Source organism: Sinohyriopsis cumingii, chromosome 7, assembly GCF_028554795.1.
Source record: "Sinohyriopsis cumingii isolate HCF-2022 chromosome 7, ASM2855479v2, whole genome shotgun sequence".
In the NCBI taxonomy this organism is placed as follows: Eukaryota; Metazoa; Mollusca; class Bivalvia; order Unionida; family Unionidae; genus Sinohyriopsis; species Sinohyriopsis cumingii.
In genome coordinates this window covers 8,183,735-8,211,483 of record NC_142967.1, presented here as the reverse complement: position 1 = coordinate 8,211,483, position 27,749 = coordinate 8,183,735, and the positions used below count along the sequence as shown (strand labels likewise).

The window sequence follows — 27,749 nt, the reverse complement described above, 5'->3', positions numbered from 1 at the left end:
GGATCCAAGAAGTAATTAGTTCAATGCTAGTATAGATGGCTTTCTCTAAGAAATAAGGATCCAAGAAGTAATTAGCTCAATGCGAGTATAGATGGCTCTCTCTAAGAAATAAGGATCCAAGAAGTAATTAGTTCAATGCTAGTATAGATGGCTCTCTCTAAGAAATAAGGATCCAAGAAGTAATTAGTTCAATGCTAGTATAGATGGCTCTCTCTAAGAAATAAGGATCCAAGAAGTAATTAGTTCGATGTGAGTATAGATGGCTCTCTCTAAGAAATAAGGATCCAAGAAGTAATTAGTTCAATGCTAGTATAGATGGCTTTCTCTAAGAAATAAGGATCCAAGAAGTAATTAGCTCAATGCGAGTATAGATGGCTCTCTCTAAGAAATAAGGATCCAAGAAGTAATTAGTTCAATGCTAGTATAGATGGCTCTCTCTAAGAAATAAGGATCCAAGAAGTAATTAGTTCAATGCTAGTATAGATGGCTCTCTCTAAGAAATAAGGATCCAAGAAGTAATTAGTTTGATGTGAGTATAGATGGCTCTTTCTAAGAAATAAGGATCCAAGAAGTAATTAGTTCAATGCTAGTATAGATGGCTCTCTCTAAGAAATAAGGATCCAAGAAGTAATTAGTTCAATGCGAGTATAGATGGCTCTCTCTAAGAAATAAGGATCCAAGAAGTAATTAGTTCAATGCTAGTATAGATGGCTCTCTCTAAGAAATAAGGATCCAAGACGTAATTAACTCAATGCGAGTATAGATGGCTCTCTCTAAGAAATAAGGATCCAAGAAGTAATTAGTTCAATGCGAGTATAGATGGCTCTCTCTAAGAAATAAGGATCCAAGAAGTAATTAGTTCAATGCTAGTATAGATGGCTCTCTCTAAGAAATAAGGATCCAAGAAGTAATTAGTTCAATGCTAGTATAGATGGCTCTCTCTAAGAAATAAGGATCCAAGAAGTAATTAGTTCGATGTGAGTATAGATGGCTCTCTCTAAGAAATAAGGATCCAAGAAGTAATTAGTTCAATGCTAGTATAGATGGCTTTCTCTAAGAAATAAGGATCCAAGAAGTAATTAGCTCAATGCGAGTATAGATGGCTCTCTCTAAGAAATAAGGATCCAAGAAGTAATTAGTTCAATGCTAGTATAGATGGCTCTCTCTAAGAAATAAGGATCCAAGAAGTAATTAGTTCAATGCTAGTATAGATGGCTCTCTCTAAGAAATAAGGATCCAAGAAGTAATTAGTTTGATGTGAGTATAGATGGCTCTTTCTAAGAAATAAGGATCCAAGAAGTAATTAGTTCAATGCTAGTATAGATGGCTCTCTCTAAGAAATAAGGATCCAAGAAGTAATTAGTTCAATGCGAGTATAGATGGCTCTCTCTAAGAAATAAGGATCCAAGAAGTAATTAGTTCAATGCTAGTATAGATGGCTCTCTCTAAGAAATAAGGATCCAAGACGTAATTAGCTCAATGCGAGTATAGATGGCTCTCTCTAAGAAATAAGGATCCAAGAAGTAATTAGTTCAATGCTAGTATAGATGGCTTTCTCTAAGAAATAAGGATCCAAGAAGTAATTAGTTTGATGTGAGTATAGATGGCTCTTTCTAAGAAATAAGGATCCAAGAAGTAATTAGTTCAATGCTAGTATAGATGGCTCTCTCTAAGAAATAAGGATCCAAGAAGTAATTAGTTCAATGTGAGTATAGATGGCTCTCTCTAAGAAATAAGGATCCAAGAAGTAATTAGTTCGATGTGAGTATAGATGGCTCTCTCTAAGAAATAAGGATCCAAGAAGTAATTAGTTCAATACAAGTATAGATGGCTCTCTCTAAGAAATAAGGATCCAAGAAGTAATTAGTTTGATGTGAGTATAGATGGCTTTCTCAAAGAAATAAGGATCCAAGAAGTAATTAGTTCAATGCTAGTATAGATGGCTTTCTCTAAGAAATAAGGATCCAAGAAGTAATTACAATCTGCTGGTTCCATGGACAGAGATTAATACATAATGATTAATGCATAATGATTAATACATAATGATTAATACATAATAAAGATGGAGATTACTACCTAGTATTCGGAATGTATAAATCACTGGCCCATTATTTACAACATACAAGTTACTGGCTTAATTTTTACAAGATTACAAGTCACTGGTCCATTATTTGCATTGTATAAGTCACTGACCCATTATTTATAAAGTATAAGTCATTGGCTAATTATTTACAAAGTATAAGTCACTAAAGTACAAGTCACTGGCCAATTATTTACAAAGTATAAGTCACTGGCCCATTATTTATTAAGTATTAGTCACTGGCCATTATTTACAAAGCACAAGTCACTGGTCCATTTATGAAGTATAAGTCATTGGCCCATTATTTACAAAGTACAAGTCACCAGTCCATTATCTGCATTGTATAAATCACTGACCCATTATTTATAAAGTACAAGTCACTGGCCCATTGTTTACAAAGGACAAGTCATTGGCCCATTATTTACACAGTACAAGTCACTGGTCCATTATTTACAAAGTACATGTCACGGGCCCATTATTTACAAAGTATAAGTCAATGGACCATTATTTTCAAACTATAATTCACTGGTTCATTATTATAAATTACAAGTCACAGACCCATTATTTACAAAGTATAAGTGATTGGGCCATTATTTATCAGCATTTTCTAATGGAAATAAAATCACCATCTACCATAAATAAACATGTATCTATTTGAAAGAGAAACCTTTGATTTAGTAATAGTTTCATATTATGGCATATCCTACCATTAAATCAGTCAAGGTAGGCTGCTGTAGTTTTTTGGGGGGCAAGGCACTTTACTCCATTGCCTCCACACTAAATAACCTACATGTGTTGCTGTACTGTAAAACACCAAACATAAAGCAGCTTTGTGGGGGGGGGGGGGCAAGGCACTTTACTCCAATTACCTCCACACTAAATATCCTACATGTGTTGCTGTACTGCAAAACACCAAACATAAAGCAGCTTCATTGGGGGGCGGGGGACAAGGCACTTTACTCCAATTACCTCCACACTAAATAACCTACATGTGTTGCTGTACTGTAAAACACCAAACATAAAGCAGCTTCGTGGGGGGGGGCAAGGCACTTTACTCCAATTACCTCCACACTAAATAACCTACATGTGTTGCTGTACTGTAAAACACCAAACATAAAGCAGCTTCATGGGGGGGGGGGGGCAAGGCACTTTACTCCAATTACATCCACACTAAATAACCCACATGTGTTGCTGTACTGTAAAACACCAAACATAAAGCAGCTTCGTGGGGGGGGGGGCAAGGCACTTTACTCCAATTACCTCCACACTAAATAACCTACATGTGTTGCTGTACTGTAAAACACCAAACATAAAGCAGCTTCCTTTTCATACTTATGTCTTTGCATGTAGAATCTGAGAAACCAACCAATTAAATATGTGATGTAATCAGTCAACTGAGAGGAATAGCAATTATTACATCTTAAAAATGGTATTTTTATTTTCTTAATTATCAAACTGAATAAATTACTTTTCTCATTGAACACAACATTATTCAGTAGGACATTTGTTTTAAAGCAGGTAATTATTATTTTTATCAGTCAATACATTTGATTGAAAACATAGAAAGGCAGAATCTTTGTGCAGTGACCAAAACTTTGGTTGGAGTGCAAATATTTTGTTTCAGATCGTAGGTTTAACTGCATCCATTGGTGTAGGGAAGGCCAATGGAGTTCTACAAGCTAAAGAACACATCAAAAAGATAATGGCCAATATGGATGCTGAGCTCATAAGCACAGTAAAGGATAATCTGGACGAACTGTACCAACATGTCCCTATGGCATCATCTGGTAAGTAATGATTCTTGTTTATTTGCACATACAGACATTATGAACACTGTAATTGGATTAAAATCAAAAATCATAGTTTAAGGTTATAGCTAACTGAATATTACATTGATGGTGAAATAACATGTAGTAGTGCTAGTTTTGTATTCCATCCAAATTCATTGTTATATGAATGAGAACACAATTGCCTGCATAATGATATTTAGCTGGACTAATATTGACATGTATTAGGGTTTTCTTTTATGAAATGTCTTGATATGGAAAGTTATTGCCTTCCCTCCCAGCCTCTATAACTTGAAGCATTGACCATGTGACCTGATCACTTTAGGTTTTAATTATCCCATTATAGGTTGCTCTGTGAAGAAAAGAAGAACTCTTGTAATAATCCCAGCATATGCATCCCCATTATTGTCAGCACTGGGGTCAGTGTCTACATATATCAAAGCATATATAGTGAAACTGTGCTTTAACAGACATTTTTTTACAAAACCGCTTTGCAATGTTGCATGGATTTGGCATGCCCCTAACATTTTATCATAATTTTTTTAATTTCTTGAAAGCTTTGGTGCCAAAAGAAGCAATAGTTTGATCAATCTGTTTAAGAAATCTGATGGACACTGATTAGAGGTCATTTTAATGATGGACACTGATTAGAGGTCATTTTCTTTAGACCTCGTGTTTCACCAATCAAATCAAAGGCACATGTTATTTAGTATATATTGTCACCAATGTTAACTCTGTAACATGAATTGCAGTGCTTTATCTGGTAGGCTACTAAAAATAAGCTGACATGGAATTTCAAAGGTCACCAAGACAGTTACTTTTATCGGTGTTTGTCAGACCTCCACGTAATTAAATGAGACATTGATTGAACTGTTTGACAAAATATTCTTGAATGAAGAAACTTAATCACTGCTTGTTGCTTTTTTAAATCTAATTGTGAATGAAGATCAACTACAAAGCCATTAGGTCTTCTTTCTGTTGGTCTTCAGTGCGTCCTGTGTTGAATCATTGCTCAATCCAGGGTAAACAAAAGCCAACAGATGTTTGCTCAGTCACCTGGCATACACAAACAAGCCCCAAACATTGTGATGGTCTTAAAAAAATTCTCAATAGCAGTTATATATTAATTAATTTACCTACCCATTTCATCGAAAACAATAGGTCACCAATGCTTGCTCAATAAACTGTAATTTTCACCCATGCATGAAAGGTTGCCTTTGTTGAAATAAGCCTATCTTTTGAATTGTTAGGCGCTGCTTTGGTCATTGCCAGATACATGTTCTCTCACCTTCACCTCAGTCGCATCAGCTTCAAATCACTAAGGTATACCTGGGACATTTGTCATTGTAATGATTAAAGTTACAGGTGTTGTTGTTGTAATATTAAAAGTCACCTGTATACATTTTCTGTTGTTGAAGAATTAACCAGAACCATTGAAGTTTTTGGGGTGAAAAGATCTACTTCTATTATTATCAAATATACCACCCTGCATTCGTGCAGAGTTTTAGTTACCGCATACTTTAAACTGAAAATATGGCTTTTTTTACATTGTTTTTTTAGAAAATGACCGAACTAGGCTTTTGAAGATTAGTCTTTACCATGAAATCAAAGTTTTACTTCCAACATGAATGAGGTAGTTTTACACCTACTGAATTGATCATCTCAAGCACTTTATGACAATGTCAGTATAAAAAGTTCTGTTAAAGTATTTTCCAAACCTAAATTCATGTTCTTTTTAAAAACTCCCAATGTCTGATTTGTGTATTTTGCTGGTCAAAAATCAGTTAATGTGGACATGTCAATATATTTATGAACATTTCCAAAAATACACTGTTTCATAAGTTAGTGTGAGTGTATTTGCAAGAAATTAAGTATTTGGATTTGAATATTATCTAAGAGAAATTTGTATAAATTATTCTTTGTGTACATTTTGATGGAGTTACAGGTATGGATATAATGAGATTGGTTTGTGGGTACATGTAATGTATTTACACTCTTCAGTAGCCATATACATTTGCTAATGCATAGTTGTTTGCACTCCAAAATCAATATGAAATATGTAATCATTATTTTAAATCTTTCTCATTTAATATGCATCAATTTAAATTGGAACTACATCACTAAAGCCTGAAGTTTTATGCAAACTCCCACTCCTTCTGTCTTATACAGCAAAGTGGATTCAAGATTCAGGTTGTAAGGTAAACTTAGAAATCTTTTACTCATGTCAAAGCAGGTGAAGAATGGATAACCATCAGTCCTTGAAACTACTTTGATTACTGTAATTATTACCATACTTCGACCTTCCCACCTTCTTTATCTTCTATATAGATTTTGTTATAAATGGAATCTTTCTAAGAAAATGCATTCTGGTAAGTACTACTTCCTCATTATAAAGTAGGTCACTCGGACCCACTCTGACCCATTTTTCAATGACTTGGGTTAAAACTTTGTGATTTAAATTTATTTCTCAAGCACAGTCTGAATTATCAAACTAGATGATTAAGTTTTTTGCATATAGCTCATTACCAGATAGGTTTTTGCACCTTGATGAGTATTATACCCTCATCACAAAAGTAGATCACAGTGACCCATATTTCATGCATCAATGACTTTGTGTAGTAACTGTTAATGACAAAATCACTAAAATAGATGATTGTATACAATAGTAACACATCCATTCTAAAAAGATCACTTCACCAACTTTTCATATTTTACTGGTCCTAGATTAGGTTAAGGTTTTTGCATGTAACCGCAAAGTCTTTTTCAAGCTAAGTACATACTGTACTATTGAAATCATAAAACTTGCATGTGTAAGGTAAAATGGCACATTGGTACAATACTGACTGTACAGTGTGGTAAAATGGCACATAAGTACAATACTAACTGTACAGTGTGGTAAAATGGCACATAAGTACAATGCTGACTGTACAGTGTGGTAAAATGACACATAAGTACAATATTGACTGTTCAGTGTGGTAAAATGGCACATAAGTAAAATACTGACCATACATTGTGGTAAAATGGCACATAAGTACAATACTGACTGTATATTGTGGTAGAATGGCACATCAGTACAATACTGACTGTACAGTGTGATAAAATGGCACATAAGTACAATACTGACTGTACAGTGTGATAAAATGGCACATAAGTAAAATACTGACTGTACAGTGTGGTAGAATGACACATCAGTACAATACTGACTGTACAGTGTGATAAAATGGCACATAAGTACAATACTGACTGTACAGTGTGATAAAATGGCACATACGTACAATACTGACTGTACAGTGTGATAAAATGGCACATCAGTACATTACTGACTGTACAGTGTGGTAGAATGGCAATCAGTACAATACTGACTGTACAGTGTGGTAAAATGGCACATAAGTACAATACTGACTGTACAGTGTGGATTCAAAGTTAAGGTGTTAAATGTAAAAGAAAAATTTCCCCCTAAAAAGCTTCAGTTAGACAAAGGGATCAAATTTCTTGGTCTGGATGACTTTCATCTGAATTTATTTTCTGCGTGATAACTAATGTTTACATTGGTGGATAGAATTTTCTGAAAGCTTTGTAGAGGTGATCAGTGAAATTGTTGAATTATATTCTGGTTTGAATACTTAAAGTCTAGTTATGATCCTTCAAAATATGAAATAAAATGTATATTACACTTTATATTTTAACATCCGTCAATTTTGGTAAATTTATAATTTCATCATATCACAGATACAAACTTTGTGCAGATTTACTGGTGTGCAGAAATATAATTTTTTTTGTTAATGGTTTTACATTAAACAAACAGTGATGTGTCCTCATATGCTACACTGTGTAAACATGAAGCAAAAAAGTATTTATATTACTTTATTCCAACAAGGTAGATTATAAGAAAACTTGAATTACGTGATTCATTTTGGACAGAGAGAAACTTTCAGACGAAATTGTAGAAAAATATCAATCACATATGTCGTAACAACCACATATCCATCTTGTCAGTGGTTTTGTTTAGCTTGGCACTTTTATAGTAGCTACTAATAATCTATCTCCAGTTTTTGAACCATATATTTTAAAGATTGTACACTATGATCCTTTAAGTTGTCAAATATTTTACCTTAAATGAAATGTATGCAGAAAATGTTTAATTTGCTAAATTCACTATAATTTTATGTTCATTAAGGTTGTATAATTTACAGAAGTTGGTATGGAATAGATGAAGTTGCAGGTGAAATTGTGGCTCAATATCCCTTGATTTTAGCTTGGTGGGATTTCGGTCCCTTTATGATCGTCACATGGTATACATTCTTGTCACCAAATAGTTTGTATTGCTTATATTAGTTACAAACTTATGATCCTGATAAATCTAGTAAACAAGCATGGATCCACTGGTCTTGAAGGGTTACTTTAAATATCAAGAGGAGGCAACTAAAATTTAGGTAAATAATTAGACCTCATAGTTATCTCCATTGGATATTATTCCACTCAGACATTGAAACAGTAGTAAAAACATGATACTTCTAAAAGGGAATCACCTCAGTAATTCATCAAATATTATTTCATTGTTAATATAAATTCTATTGTAACCTATAAAGAAATGGAAATTTATAAAATATTATGAAGATTAATTTGACCAGAATTTTTATGGTAGTAACATAAAAGATAAGTTACCATAAAAGGCATTATATCTGAACATATGTTCTTCCACCTGACCATAGGTAAATTAGTACTGCATTTTTTTGTTCCAAGCCACCATTATTATCAATGCTTTGATTTGTAACATTTGTCACAGGGAAGAATGACAACAACAGGTGAAAATGAAGTTTTTTTTAATTGCCATATCACCATTCTTCTACTGCTTTTATATGTTTATATGCTTTATTTTCCAGATGTCGTACAAGCAGGTGAGCCACAAGCAGAGGCAGATGATATAATTATAAGTGTCAGACCCAGGGAGAATGATGCTTTCCATGTTTGCATTACCAAGGTCATGAATACTATTGAAGGCATGATGAGGGATGCAGATGGTATACTTAATTTATTCAATAATTTTCCATTTAGTTTTTTTTAAAATAGAACATATGTTTGAGTCATTCTAAACCAGATGGATTTCCATAGCTAGGAAACTGCCTTATTTAGGAAAGATTTCTCTTGTCTGAAGTATGAATATTTAAATGCAGTAAAGGTTGTGATTTGGTTATAGCTGTATAGGTCTTTGACTCTGGGCCATAACACTAAAAGAGCATTTATTATCTAAATAACTGCATGCAAGGCAATCTGCAAAATTACTTTTCCATTTTCAGAAAGTAAGTTTTGTTATTGAAGTTCTGGCACATATTCACAATGCTGTGAAACCTGTAAATTGAAATCTTAAAACTTCAAACAGAAATTTGAACTGCCAATATTTATCAGATCATAATTTTTTATAAATTTAACATTTTTTTCAGTGCTCAGGAAGTATGAGAAATTAAAGGAAAAACAATTACAGTGTTATTTTTCATAATGAGGTATTGAATTGTATCAGTGGGAGAAAATTGTTATCACCACAGTTGTGATACCACTTTGATCACTACAGGGGTGATATCACTTTTGGAACTACTTTTATTTACCATTTAGGAAATACATTTGGTCCAGTGTATGGGATTCAAAACATGTAATTCAGAAACAAGATGGATTTAATTTTCTTCTTCTTCTTCTTTTACTTTTTCACCCATCCTCCTCCTCCATCAGAATAAACTGATCTTAAAATATTTAAAAACTGTGCATGTTTTATTTTAAGCAGTGAGGAGATGCCATAAAAAATGCTCAAAACTAATTCCAAAGAAGAAAAAGTAGATTTGAAGTATTCATTTATTTAAAATTGTTTTTGACATGAATTTTGAAAATTGTTTGTGATTGAGTATTCATGGTCTGTTCTATACTCAATGACAAATGGTATAACCTGTAGAGATGCTAATAAAATATAATGCATGTATATGCAAGTGGGCCATTTCAAGTGCTTATTTAATACATGTATATGCAAGTGGGCCTTTTCAAGTGCTTATTTAATACATGTATATGTAGTGGGCCATTTGAAGTGCTCATTTAATACATGTATATGCAAGTGGGCCTTTTCAAGTGCTTATTTAATACATGTATATGCAAGTGGGCCATTTGAAGTGCTCATTTAATACATGTATATGTAGTGGGCCATTTCAAGTGCTCATTTAATACATGTATATGCAAGTGGGCCTTCTCAAGTGCTCATTTAATACATGTATATGTAGTGGGCCATTTCAAGTGCTCATTTAATACATGTATATGCAAGTGGGCCTTCTCAAGTGCTCATTTAATACATGTATATGTAGTGGGCCATTTCAAGTGCTCATTTAATACATGTATATGCAAGTGGGCCTTTTCAAGTGCTCATTTAATACATGTATATGCAAGTGGGCCATTTCAAGTGTTCATTTAATACATGTATATGCAAGTGGGCCATTTCAAGTGTTCATTTAATACATGTATATGCAAGTGGGCTTTTTCAAGTTCTCATTTAATCTTAGAAAAAAATTAAGGAAATGCAGCATAACTCAGCCTTTTTATTCCTATAAAATAAGTGTTAATTAAATGCTTAGTAAATGTAGTTCCAGTGCCAGAGCAAAACTAAGCTCTTTAAAATGTGAGATCAAATAACAGCTGCCTTAGAAAGGCTTATGAATCTTCTCGCAGTTAAAATATGGTGTAATTGCATCTGGAAAGGCTCATTTGGAGCACTGGATGGTCAAAAGTGCTTGCCTTTATTGATCACTGGCATTTCGTGTTTGTCCGGCTAAGTTTAAGTCTCAGGCTCAGCCAGAGTGGGTGTGTGAAAAAGCTGCCAGTAGCTTCCCATGGGTCGTTGGTTCTTACTGTGGTTTTTCCCAGGTTCTTTGTTTGCCAGTTATACTGGCCACCATTTATAGCCTATCTTGCACTGAGAAATGGCTTTAAACCCCAAACAAGAACAACAACATATACATAGTTTAGTATCTGATTCTGACTTTAATTACTGCAGATTAACATATGGCGGTTTAAAATCATTGTAGAAAGAGACATCTGGTTATCATCTGAGTTGTATGTATAGTCAAAACCAATTAAACTACTTGAATGTATAGTCAAAACCAAGTAAGCCAGTTGAATGTATAGTCAAAACCAAGAAAGCCAGTTGTATGTATAGTCAAAACCAAGTAAGCCAGTTGTTTGTATAGTCAGAACCAAGTAAGCCAATTGTACATACAGTTTCCAGACACTAAGTGCATTTTGGAGCTGACAGAACAAGATTCAGGTTGTAATGTAAACTTAGAAATCTTTTACTCATGTCAAAGCAGGTGAAGAATGGATAACCATCAGTCCTTGAAACTACTTTGATTACTGTAATTATTACCATACTTCGACCTTCCCACCTTCTTTATCTTCTACAAGCTGACAGAGCTAGACACTGAGAGGCAAACAGATCTGAAGATTTTTATTTTTCCAAGGGATTCCAGTATTTTTGTCTCGATGTCATCTTATCCAAGCAATTCATAACAGAGCGTTTATATAATAAAATCAATCCGTGCATTACGATTATGGTTGGAAATGACAGGTGGTCGCTCATGGCAGAAGTCACTCATAACAGTTTTTACTATATTACTACATACATTGATAAAATAGGTTCTGAAATTTTAAAATAATTTAGGATTGTATTTACAAATTTACCTCCAATATATAATGGTTCAGTTATGCCTTTTGTCTAATTAATTATTTTTTTCATATAAATTTGTATTTTTTTAAAATTCTTTAAACATATTTCTTGTGTCAAGAATGTGATACAGTGATTGGAGAAGTAACATCTTTACAGATTGGTCAGATCTGACAACCCTCAGAGTGTAACGTCTTTACAGATTGGTCAGATCTGACAACCCTCAGAGTGTAACGTCTTTACAGATTGGTCAGATCTGACAACCCTCAGAGTGTAACGTCTTTACAGATTGGTCAGATCTGACAACCCTCAGAGTGTAACATCTTTACAGATTGGTCAGATCTGACAACCCTCAGAGTGTAACGTCTCTACAGATTGGTCAGATCTGACAACCCTCAGAGTGTAACGTCTTTACAGATTGGTCAGATCTGACAACCCTCAGAGTGTAACGTCTTTAAAATAAAGATTCTTTTACGATTGTGAGTTTACATATTACAATTTCGCTTATTTTTGGGGGGTTTATTTCTGCATTAAAACATGAATTTTGTGGCCTTGGCAAGTTTCCAGTCCAGTTCATTAATGGTCCTTGCACCCAAATTTGATAGTGACCTAATTTTAGCTTGCAATCAACGCCCATCCATTCCTAATACCTTCATCATTCTCAGACATGCAAAAAAAGAGTTTATAATGCTTAAAACGTCCCAAATGCAACGAATCATATTAAACTGTTAAAAATATGTGTACAAATATGTTTGATAAAGGCTAGACTTCTGCACCAATTTTCAAGCAATATGGTGCCATTATATCTAAATGAACTATTTCAGTATAGAAAACAAGGCAACCCTCCCAATTTGAGATCAATTTCAGCTAACCAACTTTCTATCCAAAACCACATAAAGATCTCATTAAGAAAAGTTTTCAATAATCAGGATCACTAATTTGGAATGGAATCCCAAAGGAAATTAGACAAAGTACAAATATAAATGCTTTGAATTATATTATAATTCACTGGATGAAATGTGGAACCTGTTCAATCTGACAAATACTTTACAACTTAAAGTATAAAATCACTAACAATCCACTGTGTTATCTCGCTACTTTTGTATAAACACAATGTACCTAACACATGTAGTTAATAAAGAATTTTTATTTTACTTTTTATATTACAAGAAAATTTTTAATAAAGTCTTAATTTTATTTCTATTTGAATTGGGATCAAATGTTAAACACCACTGGGGCCTATTTTTACATTATAGGGCTTTCCTGTTAGCATATAAAGAACTGCTTAATACCAGATTTTTCCGATTTTCCAAAGTAAAATAAAATATGTTTGTGTTAAATTACTAAAAATGCTCGTGTTGTTTAAGTTATTAAAAATACTATCAGGCTTCTATAACCAGGGTTATAGAAAATAAGAGTCCTTTTAAGGACTTCCGCAGATCATTTTTAAGGACTTAATTCTGTACAGATTATGAGACAGTATAAGTTTTAAGGACTTAATTCTGTACAGATTATGAGACAGTATAATTTTTAAGGACTTAATTCTGTACAAATTATGTGACAGTATAATTTTTAAGGACTTAATTCTGTGCAGATTATGAGAGTATAATTTTTAAGGACTTAATTCTGTACAGATTATGAGACAGTATAATTTTTAAGGACTTAATTCTGTACAAATTATGAGACAGTATAATTTTAAGGACTTAATTCTGTACAGATTATGAGACAGTATAATTTTTAAGGACTTAATTCTGTACTGATTATGAGACTATAATTTTTAAGGACTTAATTCTGTACAGATTATGAGACAGTATAATTTTTAAGGACTTAATTCTGTACAAATTATGAGACAGTATAATTTTTAAAGACTTAATTCTGTACAGATTATGAGACAGTATAATTTTTAAGGACTTAATTCTGTACAAATTATGCGACAGTATAATTTTTAAGGACTTAATTCTGTGCAGATTATGAGAGTATAATTTTTAAGAACTTAATTCTGTACAGATTATGAGACAGTATAATTTTTAAGGACTTAATTCTGTACAAATTATGAGACAGTATAATTTTTAAGGACTTAATTCTGTACAGATTATAAGACAGTATAATTTTAAGGACTTAATTCTGTACTGATTATGAGACTATAATTTTTAAGGACTTAATTCTGTACAGATTATGAGACAGTATAATTTTTAAGGACTTAATTCTATACAAATTATGAGACAGTATAATTTTTAAGGACTTAATTCTGTACAGATTATGAGACAGTATAATTTTTAAGGACTTAATTCTATACAGATTATGAGACTATAATTTTTTAGGACTTAATTCTGTACAGATTATGAGACAGTATAATTTTTAAGGACTTAATTCTGTACAAATTATGAGACAGTATAATTTTTAAGGACTTAATTCTGTACAGATTATGAGACAGTATAATTTTTAAGAACTTAATTCTGTACAGATTATGAGACAGTATAATTTTTAAGGACTTAATTCTGTACAAATTATGAGACAGTATAATTTTTAAGGACTTAATTCTGTACAGATTATGAGACAGTATAATTTTTAAGGACTTAATTCTGTACAAATTATGCGACAGTATAATTTTTAAGGACTTAATTCTGTACAAATTATGCGACAGTATAATTTTTAAGGACTTAATTCTCTGCAGATTATGAGAGTATAATTTTTAAGGACTTAATTCTGTACAGATTATGAGACAGTATAATTTTTAAGGACTTAATTCTGTACAGATTATGAGACAGTATAATTTTAAGGACTTAATTCTGTACTGATTATGAGACTATAATTTTTAAGGACTTAATTCTGTACAGATTATGAGACAGTATAATTTTTAAGGACTTAATTCTGTACAGATTATGAGGCTATAATTTTTAAGAACTTAATTCTGTACAGATTATGAGACAGTATAATTTTTAAGGACTTAATTCTGTACAAATTATGAGACAGTATAATTTTTAAGGACATAATTCTGTACAGATTATGAGACAGTATAATTTTTAAGGACTTAATTCTGTACAAATTATGAGACAGTATAATTTTTAAGGACTTAATTCTGTACAGATTATGAGACAGTATAATTTTAAGGACTTAATTCTGTACTGATTATGAGACTATAATTTTTAAGGACTTAATTCTGTACAGATTATGAGACAGTATAATTTTTAAGGACTTAATTCTGTACAAATTATGAGAGTATAATTTTTAAGGACTTTGTACAGATTATGAGACAGTATAATTTTTAAGGACTTAATTCTGTACAGATTATGAGACTATAATTTTTAAGGACTTAATTCTGTACAGATTATGAGACAGTATAATTTTTAAGGACTTAATTCTGTACAGATTATGAGACAGTATAACTTTTAAGAACTTAATTCTGTACAGATTATGAGACAGTATAATTTTTAAGAACTTAATTCTGTACAGATTATGAGACAGTATAAGTTTTAAGGACTTAATTCTGTACAGATTATGAGGCTATAATTTTTAAGAACTTAATTCTGTACAGATTATGAGACAGTATAATTTTTAAGGACTTAATTCTGTACAAATTATGAGACAGTATAATTTTTAAGGACATAATTCTGTACAGATTATGAGACAGTATAATTTTTAAGGACTTAATTCTGTACAAATTATGAGACAGTATAATTTTTAAGGACTTAATTCTGTACAGATTATGAGACAGTATAATTTTAAGGACTTAATTCTGTACTGATTATGAGACTATAATTTTTAAGGACTTAATTCTGTACAGATTATGAGACAGTATAATTTTAAGGACTTAATTCTGTACTGATTATGAGACTATAATTTTTAAGGACTTAATTCTGTACAGATTATGAGACAGTATAATTTTTAAGGACTTAATTCTGTACAAATTATGAGACAGTATAATTTTTAAGGACTTTGTACAGATTATGAGACAGTATAATTTTTAAGGACTTAATTCTGTACAGATTATGAGACTATAATTTTTAAGGACTTAATTCTGTACAGATTATGAGACAGTATAATTTTTAAGGACTTAATTCTGTACAGATTATGAGACAGTATAATTTTTAAGAACTTAATTCTGTACAGATTATGAGACAGTATAAGTTTTAAGGACTTAATTCTGTACAGATTATGAGGCTATAATTTTTAAGAACTTAATTCTGTACAGATTATGAGACAGTATAATTTTTAAGGACTTAATTCTGTACAGATTATGAGACAGTATAATTTTTAAGGACATAATTCTGTACAGATTATGAGACAGTATAATTTTTAAGGACTTAATTCTGTACAGATTATGAGACAGTATAATTTTTAAGGACTTAATTCTGTACAAATTATGCGACAGTATAATTTTTAAGGACTTAATTCTGTACAGATTATGAGACAGTATAATTTTTAAGGACTTAATTCTGTACAGATTATGAGACAGTATAATTTTTAAGAACTTAATTCTGCACAGATTATGAGACAGTATAATTTTTAAGGACTTAATTCTGTACAGGTTATGAGACAGTATAAAGTTTTTAGTTTCTTCTTTTTGTAATATACTTCTAAACCAACAAATTTTGAATCATTGATGTACCTGTTTTCCTTGACTCAAATTTAAGTACAGCATATTTGGTGAAGAAGATGGCCCATTTCGGTTCAAATCTTAACATAACTGCAGCTGTTTTAGAAAATTATGCCACTGACATTGATCTTCCTCAAGCTCGCTTTATAATTTACCATCTTGAAATTGGAATACTTTCAAGGTTTTGAAGGATGAGTCTGAAGCCTGCTAATAGAATTTGGAATTTGGAAATGGTTTATTTACCTGCTTCATTTGCTATTCATTTAGGCTTCATTACAGGCAGGTTTCATTGTACTTTCCTCCTTGTTTATCTCAGTTTTGCATTATTTTCAGTGGTGAAGAATGCCACCAGTCCAGTAGGGTACATCAATGTGCTGAATGCTCCATCAGTGAAGGGAAGTGAAGCATACATACAGTGGCTAAGTGATATGTGGAATGCTACTGTTACAGTTCCTGATGCTAAAATCAGAAGGTTCATCAGTCCTTGCTACACGCATCTGAAGGTAAAACAAAAAGAACTCATAGTTTGTAGCAAGAAATATATATATATATATATATATATATATATATATATATATATATATATATATATATATATATAAAGTAAGTGTGTGTGTGAATGTGAATGAAAAAGTTTTCAATCGTGCATGTTGGTGTACATAATGCTCTGCGTGCTGAATCCATACTTAGTTGCTCTCCTATGTCCACCAATCTGTTGTACCTTTTTGTATGATGTACACCAATCCATTATACCTTTTTGTGTGATGTTTGTTTCCCAGCTATATTTTATATATTTGTCTGTACATTTGTAGATAATTGAAGCCACAAGGGAGATTTCATTATTATAATTATTATTATTATTATTTATTATCACATTAACATTAGAAAAATATCTTTGCTACCTCCCATATCCAACCTTTCTAAAAAGACAATATTTTCTGTATACATTCACCTCTCCCGTAATAATTCATGATCAAAACACAGAAACTCTCGCAAGCAGATTTGTTATGGTAGATTGACTTATTTCACATTGGAATACAATGGGGCATGTTGCATTTGTGATGATTACACTGAAATAGCAATAAAAGATAGAATTAAAACATACATTTCTCACAACAAAAGTTATTTAATTAGTGTTTTTTTTATTAAAGTTTCCACCACCTGTCATAGATGACATTATCACTGATCTTTAGATTGACATTTTTCATATTTGAATGCAATAGGGCTTATTACATTTATGATGATCACACTAAAACTGAATTAAAAGATAGAACTAAAACATACATTTCCCTTAACAAAACTTATTTAATTGGTATTCATTTATTAAACTGTTGCCCCCAGTAGGCATTAATGACATTTTCACTAATCAAAATTTCATTTAATGTTGTTATTTACAGTGTAATGAGAATGTTGTTTGGAAGTAAAATGTCACAAGATATACGGCTTCATATTAAAAGTTGAGAATTTCATTATGTTAATTCAGATTTCCAGTTACTAACCACCGTTTTAATACATTAACCCCTAGCGACAACTTAATGGGGCGGGAGGTAGTAGCCTACTGCCGAGCTCTGTAGCGTCATTGTCATGCATGATACACTAAAGTGGGTGGTATTATAGAAAAGTAAACAGATGTAGCTCTACAATGATACCAAATGTTCTGGAATATCTAGTTGCACTACAAAATACAGATTTTTGGACCCGACTTTTTTCTACCCAAAATTCGCCCGTGGTCGGAATCCGATTTTGTGTCCGGATTTTAGACTTTTTGGTCTCAGATGTAAGGCAAACTGGTATGAACTGCAAACAGACAGATGAGCCTTTGCAAAAAGTAGGATAAGATGGGCATTTGGAATAAAGACTGGTCTCCATACAAAAATAATGGCTCCATTTAGCAAAAAAAAAAAAAAAAGAACTCCAACTTTTACCCTTCTGCTCATGCACGAGTCAAATAGCCAATGAAAAACGATGTTTCTAACACAACTAGGCAGTATGTTATTGAAAGATCACCAGGGATTTGGTGTTTTCAAGTCTATTCAGAAATAACTTTAAAAATGTGTTTCCTACTCGATTTTCAGGCGAAAATGACAAAAAGCTCCAGGGGTTAATGTGTTAAAGGAAAAACATGCTCTATATGAAGATTTCATTTACCAATTAGTCACAACTTTTTTCACATTCAGCAAATAGAGGCCTTTTGGGGGGAGTAATTTCTAGTTTTGAAAAATGGGACGCTTGCCTGACCCAGCAAGATAAGCAGGCTAACAAGTTGTCGGGGTACGAGTTATTGAGGGAGTGGTGTGCCATGTAGATAATGGAAAGAAACTCTTTCCCATTGCCTCCCCATGACCCTCACTAGGTGGCACCAGTTTTAAACTCTTACCCAGTTCCTCCCCTTGACCCTCACTAGGTGGCAGAAGTTTTAAACTCTTACCCATTACCTCCCTTTGACCTTCACTAGGTGGCACCAGATTTAAACTCTTACCCATTACCTCCCCTTGATCATCACTAGCTGGCATCAGTTTTAAACTCTTACTCATTACCTTCCTTTGACCATCACTAGGTGGCACCAGTTTTAAGCTTTCACTTGGTCCTATTGACCATCACTAGGTGGCACTGGCTTTAAACTTTCACTTGTTACTATTTACCGTCACTAGGTGGCACCAGTTTTAACTTTTTGCTTAGTAGTATTGACTGCCACTAGGTGGCACCAGTTTTAAAGTACTATTGACCATCACTAGGTGGCACCAGCTTTAAAGTTTCACTTGTTACTATTGACTGTCACTAGGTGGCACCAGTTTTAACTTTTGCTTAGTACTATTGATTGTCACTAAGTTGCACCAGCTTTAACCTTTTGCTTAGTACTGTCAAGACAGTACAAAACCTGCTGAAAATCCTAGGAACATTTTGACAAATTCAAACCATCCACACAAAAACTCTGTATTTCTAGTGTAGTAAGATTGTTACTTTGCTATTAAATAATATTTAATAATTTATTTATTTAACAAGTAAACATTATTTATTCATTTTGGTCTGTATTTATGTAATTTTTACAACTTTTTTCTGACCTTGTTCATCAAATATGATATCATTGTTTCATATCATTGGTTGTTTATTGTACATATATTTCTACTTGTTTTAATAGATGATGCTTCTCTGAATTTTTGTACACTTTGGACTATTAATGGTTTTTCTTTTAATCATTTTTGTCATCTCTATTAAACATGACATTGAATTGCAGCAAAGGCAAGTTCAAAGTATGCTAGGGCATATAATTATATTGGCATATTGCATCAATGATATTAGCAGATTTGGAGGAACAAGAAGTTATCAAGTTGCCATCCCAACCTCATCCCATATGCTGCTGGAGTAACAGATGCATCAACTGGTACAAGAAGCAACAGTGCAGTTACTAAATTTGGGAGGGGCCCCGAGTGGCCGAGTGGTCTAAAGTGCTCTTCGTTACGGATCACTGCCATCTCACCTCTGTCTGCGGCGGTTCGAGTCTAAGATTCAGCCAATGTGGGTATGTGAGAAAGCTTGCCAGTAGCTTCTCGAGGGTCGGTGGTTCTTTCCGGGGTTTTCCCGGGTTCTTCCTCCACCATTAATACTGGCTGCCATGTATAGCCTATCGTGTGCTGAAAAATGGCGTTAAGCCCCACGACAACGACAACAACAACAACAACTAAATTTGGGGCATGTTCTGCTTCTATGTCCATCATAACCCATAGATAATTTGGACTTTATGGCGGAGTGTCTGCCCCGTTTATGGCAGTCCAGTGGGTGTAAACACCCCCTGCATATTCAAGCATTGGCCTTTATCCAGGTAAGTCTAGGCTGCTTGGACATTCCCTTTGTCTAGTGACCATAGATCTATCCTGAAACTGGCCATCCAGCTGACCACACAGCTGACAGTCAGGCACACCAGCCAGATGGCAACTGAGCCAACCATCAAGCATGCTGTCCAGCCATCCATACTGGCAAAACGTGCTCTGCCATTTAACTGGCAAGTCATTTATTTATGGCTTATCCATTGGAACAATACTGCTTTAGGGATGAAGACAATTCCTCATCTGTTATGGCAGGGATGTTTTATGTGGACACAGACATAAGTCCTTACGAATATGACTCACACAGTGAGTGTTGGGATACACCTGACAAGATGACTCACACAGTGAGTGTTGGAATACACCTGACAAGATGAGTGAGTGTTGGGATACACATGACAAGATGACTCACACAGTTAGTGTTGGGATACACCTGAGACCATAACAAACTCAGATCCAGCTATGGAACAGACTGCATATAGTTTCAAAGCAGCTGAAAGTCTGCCACCACCAAATGCATGCCAGGTCTATAAAGTCGAGGCATCAGTAGACCTGGAAGATGAGGAAAAATAGCCCTCCTTCCACCTACTGCTGCATTTGGTTAAAATAAAGATAATTTCAGACTGTCAGGCAGAAAAAATATCTGTCCCAGGTGATTCTAAGGCATTTTTATTGGAAAGTAACTACAAGCAACTTTTTCATCATGCTGGTATAAAATTTATTCAGATGCTTTTACCACTGAGATCCTGACCGGCTAATGTGGGTACGTGAGATGGCATTAAACCCTACAACAACAACAAGATCCTGACACAAGAGAGTAACATTTTAAGTCAGTGAATATGACTACAAGGTGGACAGGAGTGTCCTTCATGCCACCACTGAGATCCTGACACAAGAAAGGAACATTTTAAGCCAATGAATACAACTACAAGGTGGATATGAGTGTCCTTCATGCCACCACTGAGATCCTGACACAAGAAAGGAACATTTTAAGTAGGTGAATATGACTACAAGGTGGACAGGAGTGTCCCTCATGCCACCACTGAGATCCTGACACAAGAAAGGAACATTTTAAGTCAATGAATATGACTACAAGGTGGACAGGAATGTCCTTCATGCCACCACTGAGATCCTGACACAAGAGAGGAACATTTTAAGTCAGTGAATATGACTACAAGGTGGACAGGAGTGTCCTTCATGCCACCACTGAGATCCTGACACAAGAAAGGAACATTTTAAGTCAGTGAATATGACTACAAGGTGGACAGGAGTGTCCTTCATGCCACCACTGAGATCCTGACACAAGAAAGGAACATTATAAGTCAGTGAATATGACTTCAAGGTGGACAGGAGTGTCCTTCATGCCACCACTGAGATCCTGACACAAGAAAGGAACATTTTAAGTCAGTGAATATGACTACAAGGTGGACAGGAGTGTCTTTCATGCCACCACTGAGATCCTGACACAAGAAAGGAACATTTTAGATCAGTGAATATGACTACAAGGTGGACAGGAGTGTCCTTCATGCCACCACTGAGATCCTGACACAAGAGATTAACATTTTAGATCAGTGAATATGACTACAAGGTGGACAGGAGTGTCCTTCATGCCACCACTGAGATCCTGACACAAGAAAGGAACATTTTAAGTCAGTGAATATGACTACAAGGTGGACAGGAGTGTCTTTCATGCCACCACTGAGATCCTGACACAAGAGATTAACATTTTAGACCAGTGAATATGACTACAAGGTGGACAGGTGTGTCTTTCATGCCACCACTGAGATCCTGACACAAGAAAGGAACATTTTAAGTCAATGAATATGACTACAAAGTGGACAGGAGTGTCCTTCATGCCACCACTGAGATCCTGACACAAGAAAGGAACATTTTAAGTCAGTGAATATGACTACAAGGTGGACAGGAGTGTCCTTCATGCCACCACTGAGATCCTGACACAAGAAAGGAACATTTTAAGTCAGTGAATACGACTACAAGGTGGACAGGAGTGTCCTTCATGCCACCACTGAGACCCTGACACAAGAGAGGAACATTTTAAGTCAATGAATATGACTTCAAGGTGGACAGGAGTGTCCTTCATGCCACCACTGAGACCCTGACACAAGAGAGGAACATTTTAGATCAGTGAATATGACTTCAAGGTGGACAGAAGTGTCCTTCATGCCACCACTGAGATCCTGACACAAGAAAGAAACATTTTAAGTCAGTGAATATGACTACAAGGTGAACAGGAGTGTCCTTCATGCCACCACTGAGATCCTGACACAAGAAAGGAACATTTTAAGTCAGTAAATATGACTTCATGGTGGACAGGAGTGTCCTTCATGCCACCACTGAGATCCTGACACAAGAGAGTAACATTTTAAGTCAGTGAATATGACTACAAGGTGGACAGGAGTGTCCTTCATGCCACCACTGAGATCCTGACACAAGAAAGGAACATTTTAAGTCAATGAATATGACTACAAGGTGGACAGGAGTATCCTTCATGCCACCACTGAGATCCTGACACAAGAAAGGAACATTTTAAGTCAGTGAATATGACTACAAGGTGGACAGGAGTGTCCTTCATGCCACCACTGAGATCCTGACACAAGAAAGGAACATTTTAAGTCAGTGAATATGACTACAAGGTGGATAGGAGTGTCCTTCATGCCACCACTGAGATCCTGACACAAGAAAGGAACATTTTAAGTCAGTGAATATGACTTCAAGGTGGACAGGAGTGTCTTTCATGCCACCACTGAGATCCTGACACAAGAGAGGAACATTTTAAGTCAGTGAATATGACTACAAGGTGGACAGGAGTGTCCTTCATGCCACCACTGAGATCCTGACACAAGAAAGGAACATTTTAAGTCAATGAATATGACTACAAGATGGACAGGAGTGTCCTTCATGCCACCACTGAGACCCTGACACAAGAAAGGAACATTTTAAGTCAGTGAATATGACTACAAGGTGGACAGGAGTGTCCTTCATGCCACCACTGAGATCCTGACACAAGAGAGTAACATTTTAAGTCAGTGAATATGACTACAAGGTGGACAGGAGTGTTCTTCATGCCACCACTGAGATCCTGACACAAGAGATTAACATTTTAAGTCAATGAATATGACTTCAAGGTGGACAGGAGTGTCCTTCATGCCACCACTGAGATCCTGACACAAGAAAGGAACATTTTAAGTCAGTGAATATGACTTCAAGGTGGACAGGAGTGTCCTTCACCTTGAAGCACATTAAGAACATTGTAATGGCATCTTCAATATTGAACCTAACATTGCTTGCTTTTTTCAGCTGGTGAGAAACCAGACAGTGATCATGCCAGGGTATCAATGACTAGGATTGCCATGGTCATTAATAGGTCTGCACACCAGTGTTTCATGTTCTGACATCCTCTTTCAACCTTGAATTTGTGAGCTGAGATACCTTCACCCATCATCACTCAGGGCAGACTGTTCCTTGGTGCTCTCTGCAGCACCCTTTGGGACACTGTTATTATTTTACATCACCAAAGTCCATGATAAAAATGGCATGGTTAGTCAGGTGTTCCCACAAAAGAAATTAAATTGCAATCAGTCTAGACATGATCAATGTGTATTTCCATGCCCCTATTCACCAAAAATACATAGAAGTTCCTTCTGTTTGCTTACCAGGGATATATACACAGGTTTTTTGCACTCTGATTTGTTCTTAGGATAAGTTCTTGGGTTTTCACAAAATTATCAAATGCGTCATCTTGTTCTGGTCATCTTTGTTAGCAGCAACTACTGTGTATCTGGACAACATTCTTGAAATACACATGTTCTATTCTGGTGAAAGACAGGAATAATCTCCTGTCCTTTTTAGGTTACTTAGGCTTTTTAATAAATCAGGAAAAATCAGATCTCCACTCTTTCCAGTGCTTTGTCCACCTCAGCATTATCACCAATCTCATAATTGTCCTTCTCCCACAGATATCCATATTAGGAATTATGAAACTGAATGAATTCCTGCAACTCAGTTTGATTAGTGCAACAGTACATGCCATTATAACTCTATTGTCTTAAACTAAGTAACAGAAAATGTAAAAACCAATAAGTTTTGTAAATTTCAACAAATAATTTAATTCCCTAGAATGCTGAGTGAAAATTTGTAAAATACAGTATTGTGAATTAAATCCTAATTAGTTATAAAGTTCTTTAACAAGTCCAAAATATAGTGTTCCAAATGAATTCCAGCAGTGTTCCAAATAAATTCCAAAATTTGAATATGATGATTGCCAGTAGCTTCAGTTGTGCTAATATACCAACAGACTTGATGTATCACAATAATATAATCCAGAATGTCCTTGAATGAATTCACAATAATTCTAAAATAGTGATTTAGTCAAAGAGTATAAGTGAGCACTTTGTAAATCTAATGAATAATTTAAAATAATAAATCCTCTCAAATTATTACTGAACACTGATGTTAAGATATGGAATGATTAATTCTGCTGTAAACAACCTTTAATATAAAAAACTTAGACACAATAAGAGAACCAGGATGAAGGTCATTTCCCATCAAATTCATAAACAAGATCACTTCTAGAAACTTCCAAGTCAAAAGGCCAAGTAGCATGTTTACCTAGAAGTGATAATTATCTTAAATTACAATCTACAATCATTGATGAGAATTAGCTATGTAATATGTTTTTTTACCCAAAAAAATAAATTTTTAAGGTGGGCCACAATTCTTACCCTTATTTATGGAACCCCAAAAAAGTGTTTGGCATGTGTGTGTCAAGCATTGTTTTGACCTCACCTGCACTTGGGGCATTTTCTTAGCTCTTTTTCTCTCAGATCAACTTAATACAGTACTTCCTAATTGTAATTAATCTGTTCCATTGTGTGACTAGAATTTAGCAGCTGAAATATATTTCCAAGTTTGAAGTGAATTTTGGTATTATGGGGTTTTCCTTAAGAGTGAAATTTAAACTGTTTTTGGTACTCACAGTTTGGTTTAGGTTTACTGGGAGAAGAAGGAAGACCAAAAAAGAAGGAAAACTTTAGGATTTATAAAAGGTTTAGTCTTGACTGAATTCCAGTATGAATCAGACTTGGTCATTATTAAGGTCTATACAACAATTTAGACTAATATACTAACCACTGAAGACCTATAACAAAGCCACATTTATTTCAGGGAATATAAAGGGTTTTATTCCTTTAGTCAAGCTATTTTTCATAATGAATTCATTTTTTAAAAATGGAAATGATAATGAATGTTAGACAAAAACTTGACAGTTAACAAAGTGTGTAAATATAGTCATAACCCCACCCTTCCAAAAGTCTGAATTATGCATATGTAAATATAGTCACAGCCCCACCCTACCCAAGTATGAAGTATGCATATATATTAATATAGTCATAGGCCCACCCCACCCAAGTCTGAAATATGCATATGTAAATATACTCATAGCTCCACCCCACCCATGTATGAAATATGCATATATAAATATAGTCATAGCCCCACCCCACCCAAGTATGAAGTATGCATATGTAAATATACTCATAGCTCCACCCCACCCAAGTATGAAGTATGCATATGTAAATATACTCATAGCCCTACCCCACCCAAGTGTGAAATATGCATATGTAAATATACTCGTAGCCCCACCCCACCCAAGGCTGAAATATGCATTTGTAAATATACTCATAGCCCCACCCAACCCAAGGCTGAAATATGCATTTGTAAATATACTCATAGCCTCACCCCACCCAAGTATGAAGTACACATATATAACAGCTATTTCTTGTGAATAAGAAAATAATAAGAAGTTAGAAAGAGGATTGAATATTTAAGATAAATAAAAAATTCAAAATCAACTATACAAAATATTTTTAAGAATTAAAATCAATAGGCCTAGGGAAAAAACACTACAGGCTTAACTTTGAAATCTATCCACTAAGTTACTTAATTTTGCTATACAATTTTCAAATTCAACTCTTCTTTAATGTTGATTGGAATGATTCTAATATTTTATGATGATTATAACATTGTATTTCTATGAATGTAATATTTCATTAGAACTTAAAACAAAATAACAATTAGATGCTATTTAAATTTCCCAAAATATCATAACAAAATTACAATTATATGCTATTTAAATTTCCCAAAATATCATAACAAAATAACAATTATCTGCTATTTAAATTTCCCAAAATATCATAACACAATAACAATTATATGCTATTTAAATTTCCCAAAATATCATAACAAAATAACAATTATATGCTATTTAAATTTCCCAAAATATCATAACAAAATTACAATTATATGCTATTTAAATTTCCCAAAATATCATAACACAATAACAATTATCGGCTATTTAAATTTCCCAAAATATCATAACAAAATTACAATTATATGCTATTTAAATTTCCCAAAATATCATAACAAAATTACAATTATATGCTATTTAAATTTCCCAAAATATCATAACACAATAACAATTATCGGCTATTTAAATTTCCCAAAATATCATAACAAAATAACAATTAGATGCTATTTAAATTTCCCAAAATATCATAACAAAATTACAATTATATGCTATTTAAATTTCCCAAAATATCATAACAAAATAACAATTATCTGCTATTTAAATTTCCCAAAATATCATAACACAATAACAGTTATATGCTATTTAAATTTCCCAAAATATCATAACACAATAACAATTATCGGCTATTTAAATTTCCCAAAATATCATAACAAAATTACAATTATATGCTATTTAAATTTCCCAAAATATCATAACAAAATTACAATTATATGCTATTTAAATTTCCCAAAATATCATAACACAATAACAATTATCGGCTATTTAAATTTCCCAAAATATCATAACAAAATTACAATTATATGCTATTTAAATTTCCAAAAATATCATATCTTAAATCAAGGTTAGGATTTAAATACAGATTATTTATGAACCAATCATTTATGTCTTTCCCGAAAGCTTGTTGAAAGTGCAAGGGATATCATTTGAAAGTATATGTGATATCTTTCGAATGTATAAGGGACATCACTTAAAAGTATAAGGGATATCATTTGAAAGTGTAAGGGATATATTTTAAAAGAATAAGGGACATCATTTGAAAGTATAAGGGATATCATTTGAAAGTGTAAGGGATATATTTTAAAAGAATAAGGGACATCATTTGAAAGTGTAAGGGACATCATTTGAAAGTGTAAGGGACATCATTTGAAAGTGTAAGGGATATCATTTGAAAGCAAATGGGATATATTTTAAAAGAATAAGGGACATCATTTGAAAGTATAAGGGACATCATTTGAAAGTGTAAGGGACATCATTTGAAAGCAAATGGGATATATTTTAAAAGAATAAGGGACATCATTTGAAAGTATAAGGGACATCATTTGAAAGTGTAAGGGACATCATTTGAAAGTATAAGGGACATCATTTGAAAGTATAAGGGACATCATTTGAAAGTGTAAGGGACATCATTTGAAAGTGTAAGGGACATCATTTGAAAGTATAAGGGACATCATTTGAAAGTGTAAGGGACATCATTTGAAAGTATAAGGGATATCATTTGAAAGCAAATGGGATATATTTTAAAAGAATAAGGGATATTATTTTAACTTGTTTACACTAGTGCATTTATTTAAATATACTTTGTTCAGCCTATAAAGAATTAAATTTATAACTAAAATTTGATACCATATTTTGCACTGAAAATATTTCAATTTCATATTGATTTTTTTA

General features: G+C 33.6%; 1 protein-coding gene across 1 annotated transcript in view; it reads left to right on the top strand.

The window, feature by feature from the left end:
* Positions 1–27,749, top strand: part of LOC149794707 (ATP-dependent RNA helicase DHX58-like) — a 122,404-nt gene that overhangs the window by 55,282 nt on the left and 39,373 nt on the right. The window contains exons 9-11 of the mRNA XM_089964318.1: positions 3,705–3,867; positions 8,751–8,888; positions 16,491–16,660. Of these exons, the coding sequence (XP_089820444.1) occupies positions 3,705–3,867; positions 8,751–8,888; positions 16,491–16,660 (471 nt within the window). The remainder of the gene's footprint in view (positions 1–3,704; positions 3,868–8,750; positions 8,889–16,490; positions 16,661–27,749) is intronic.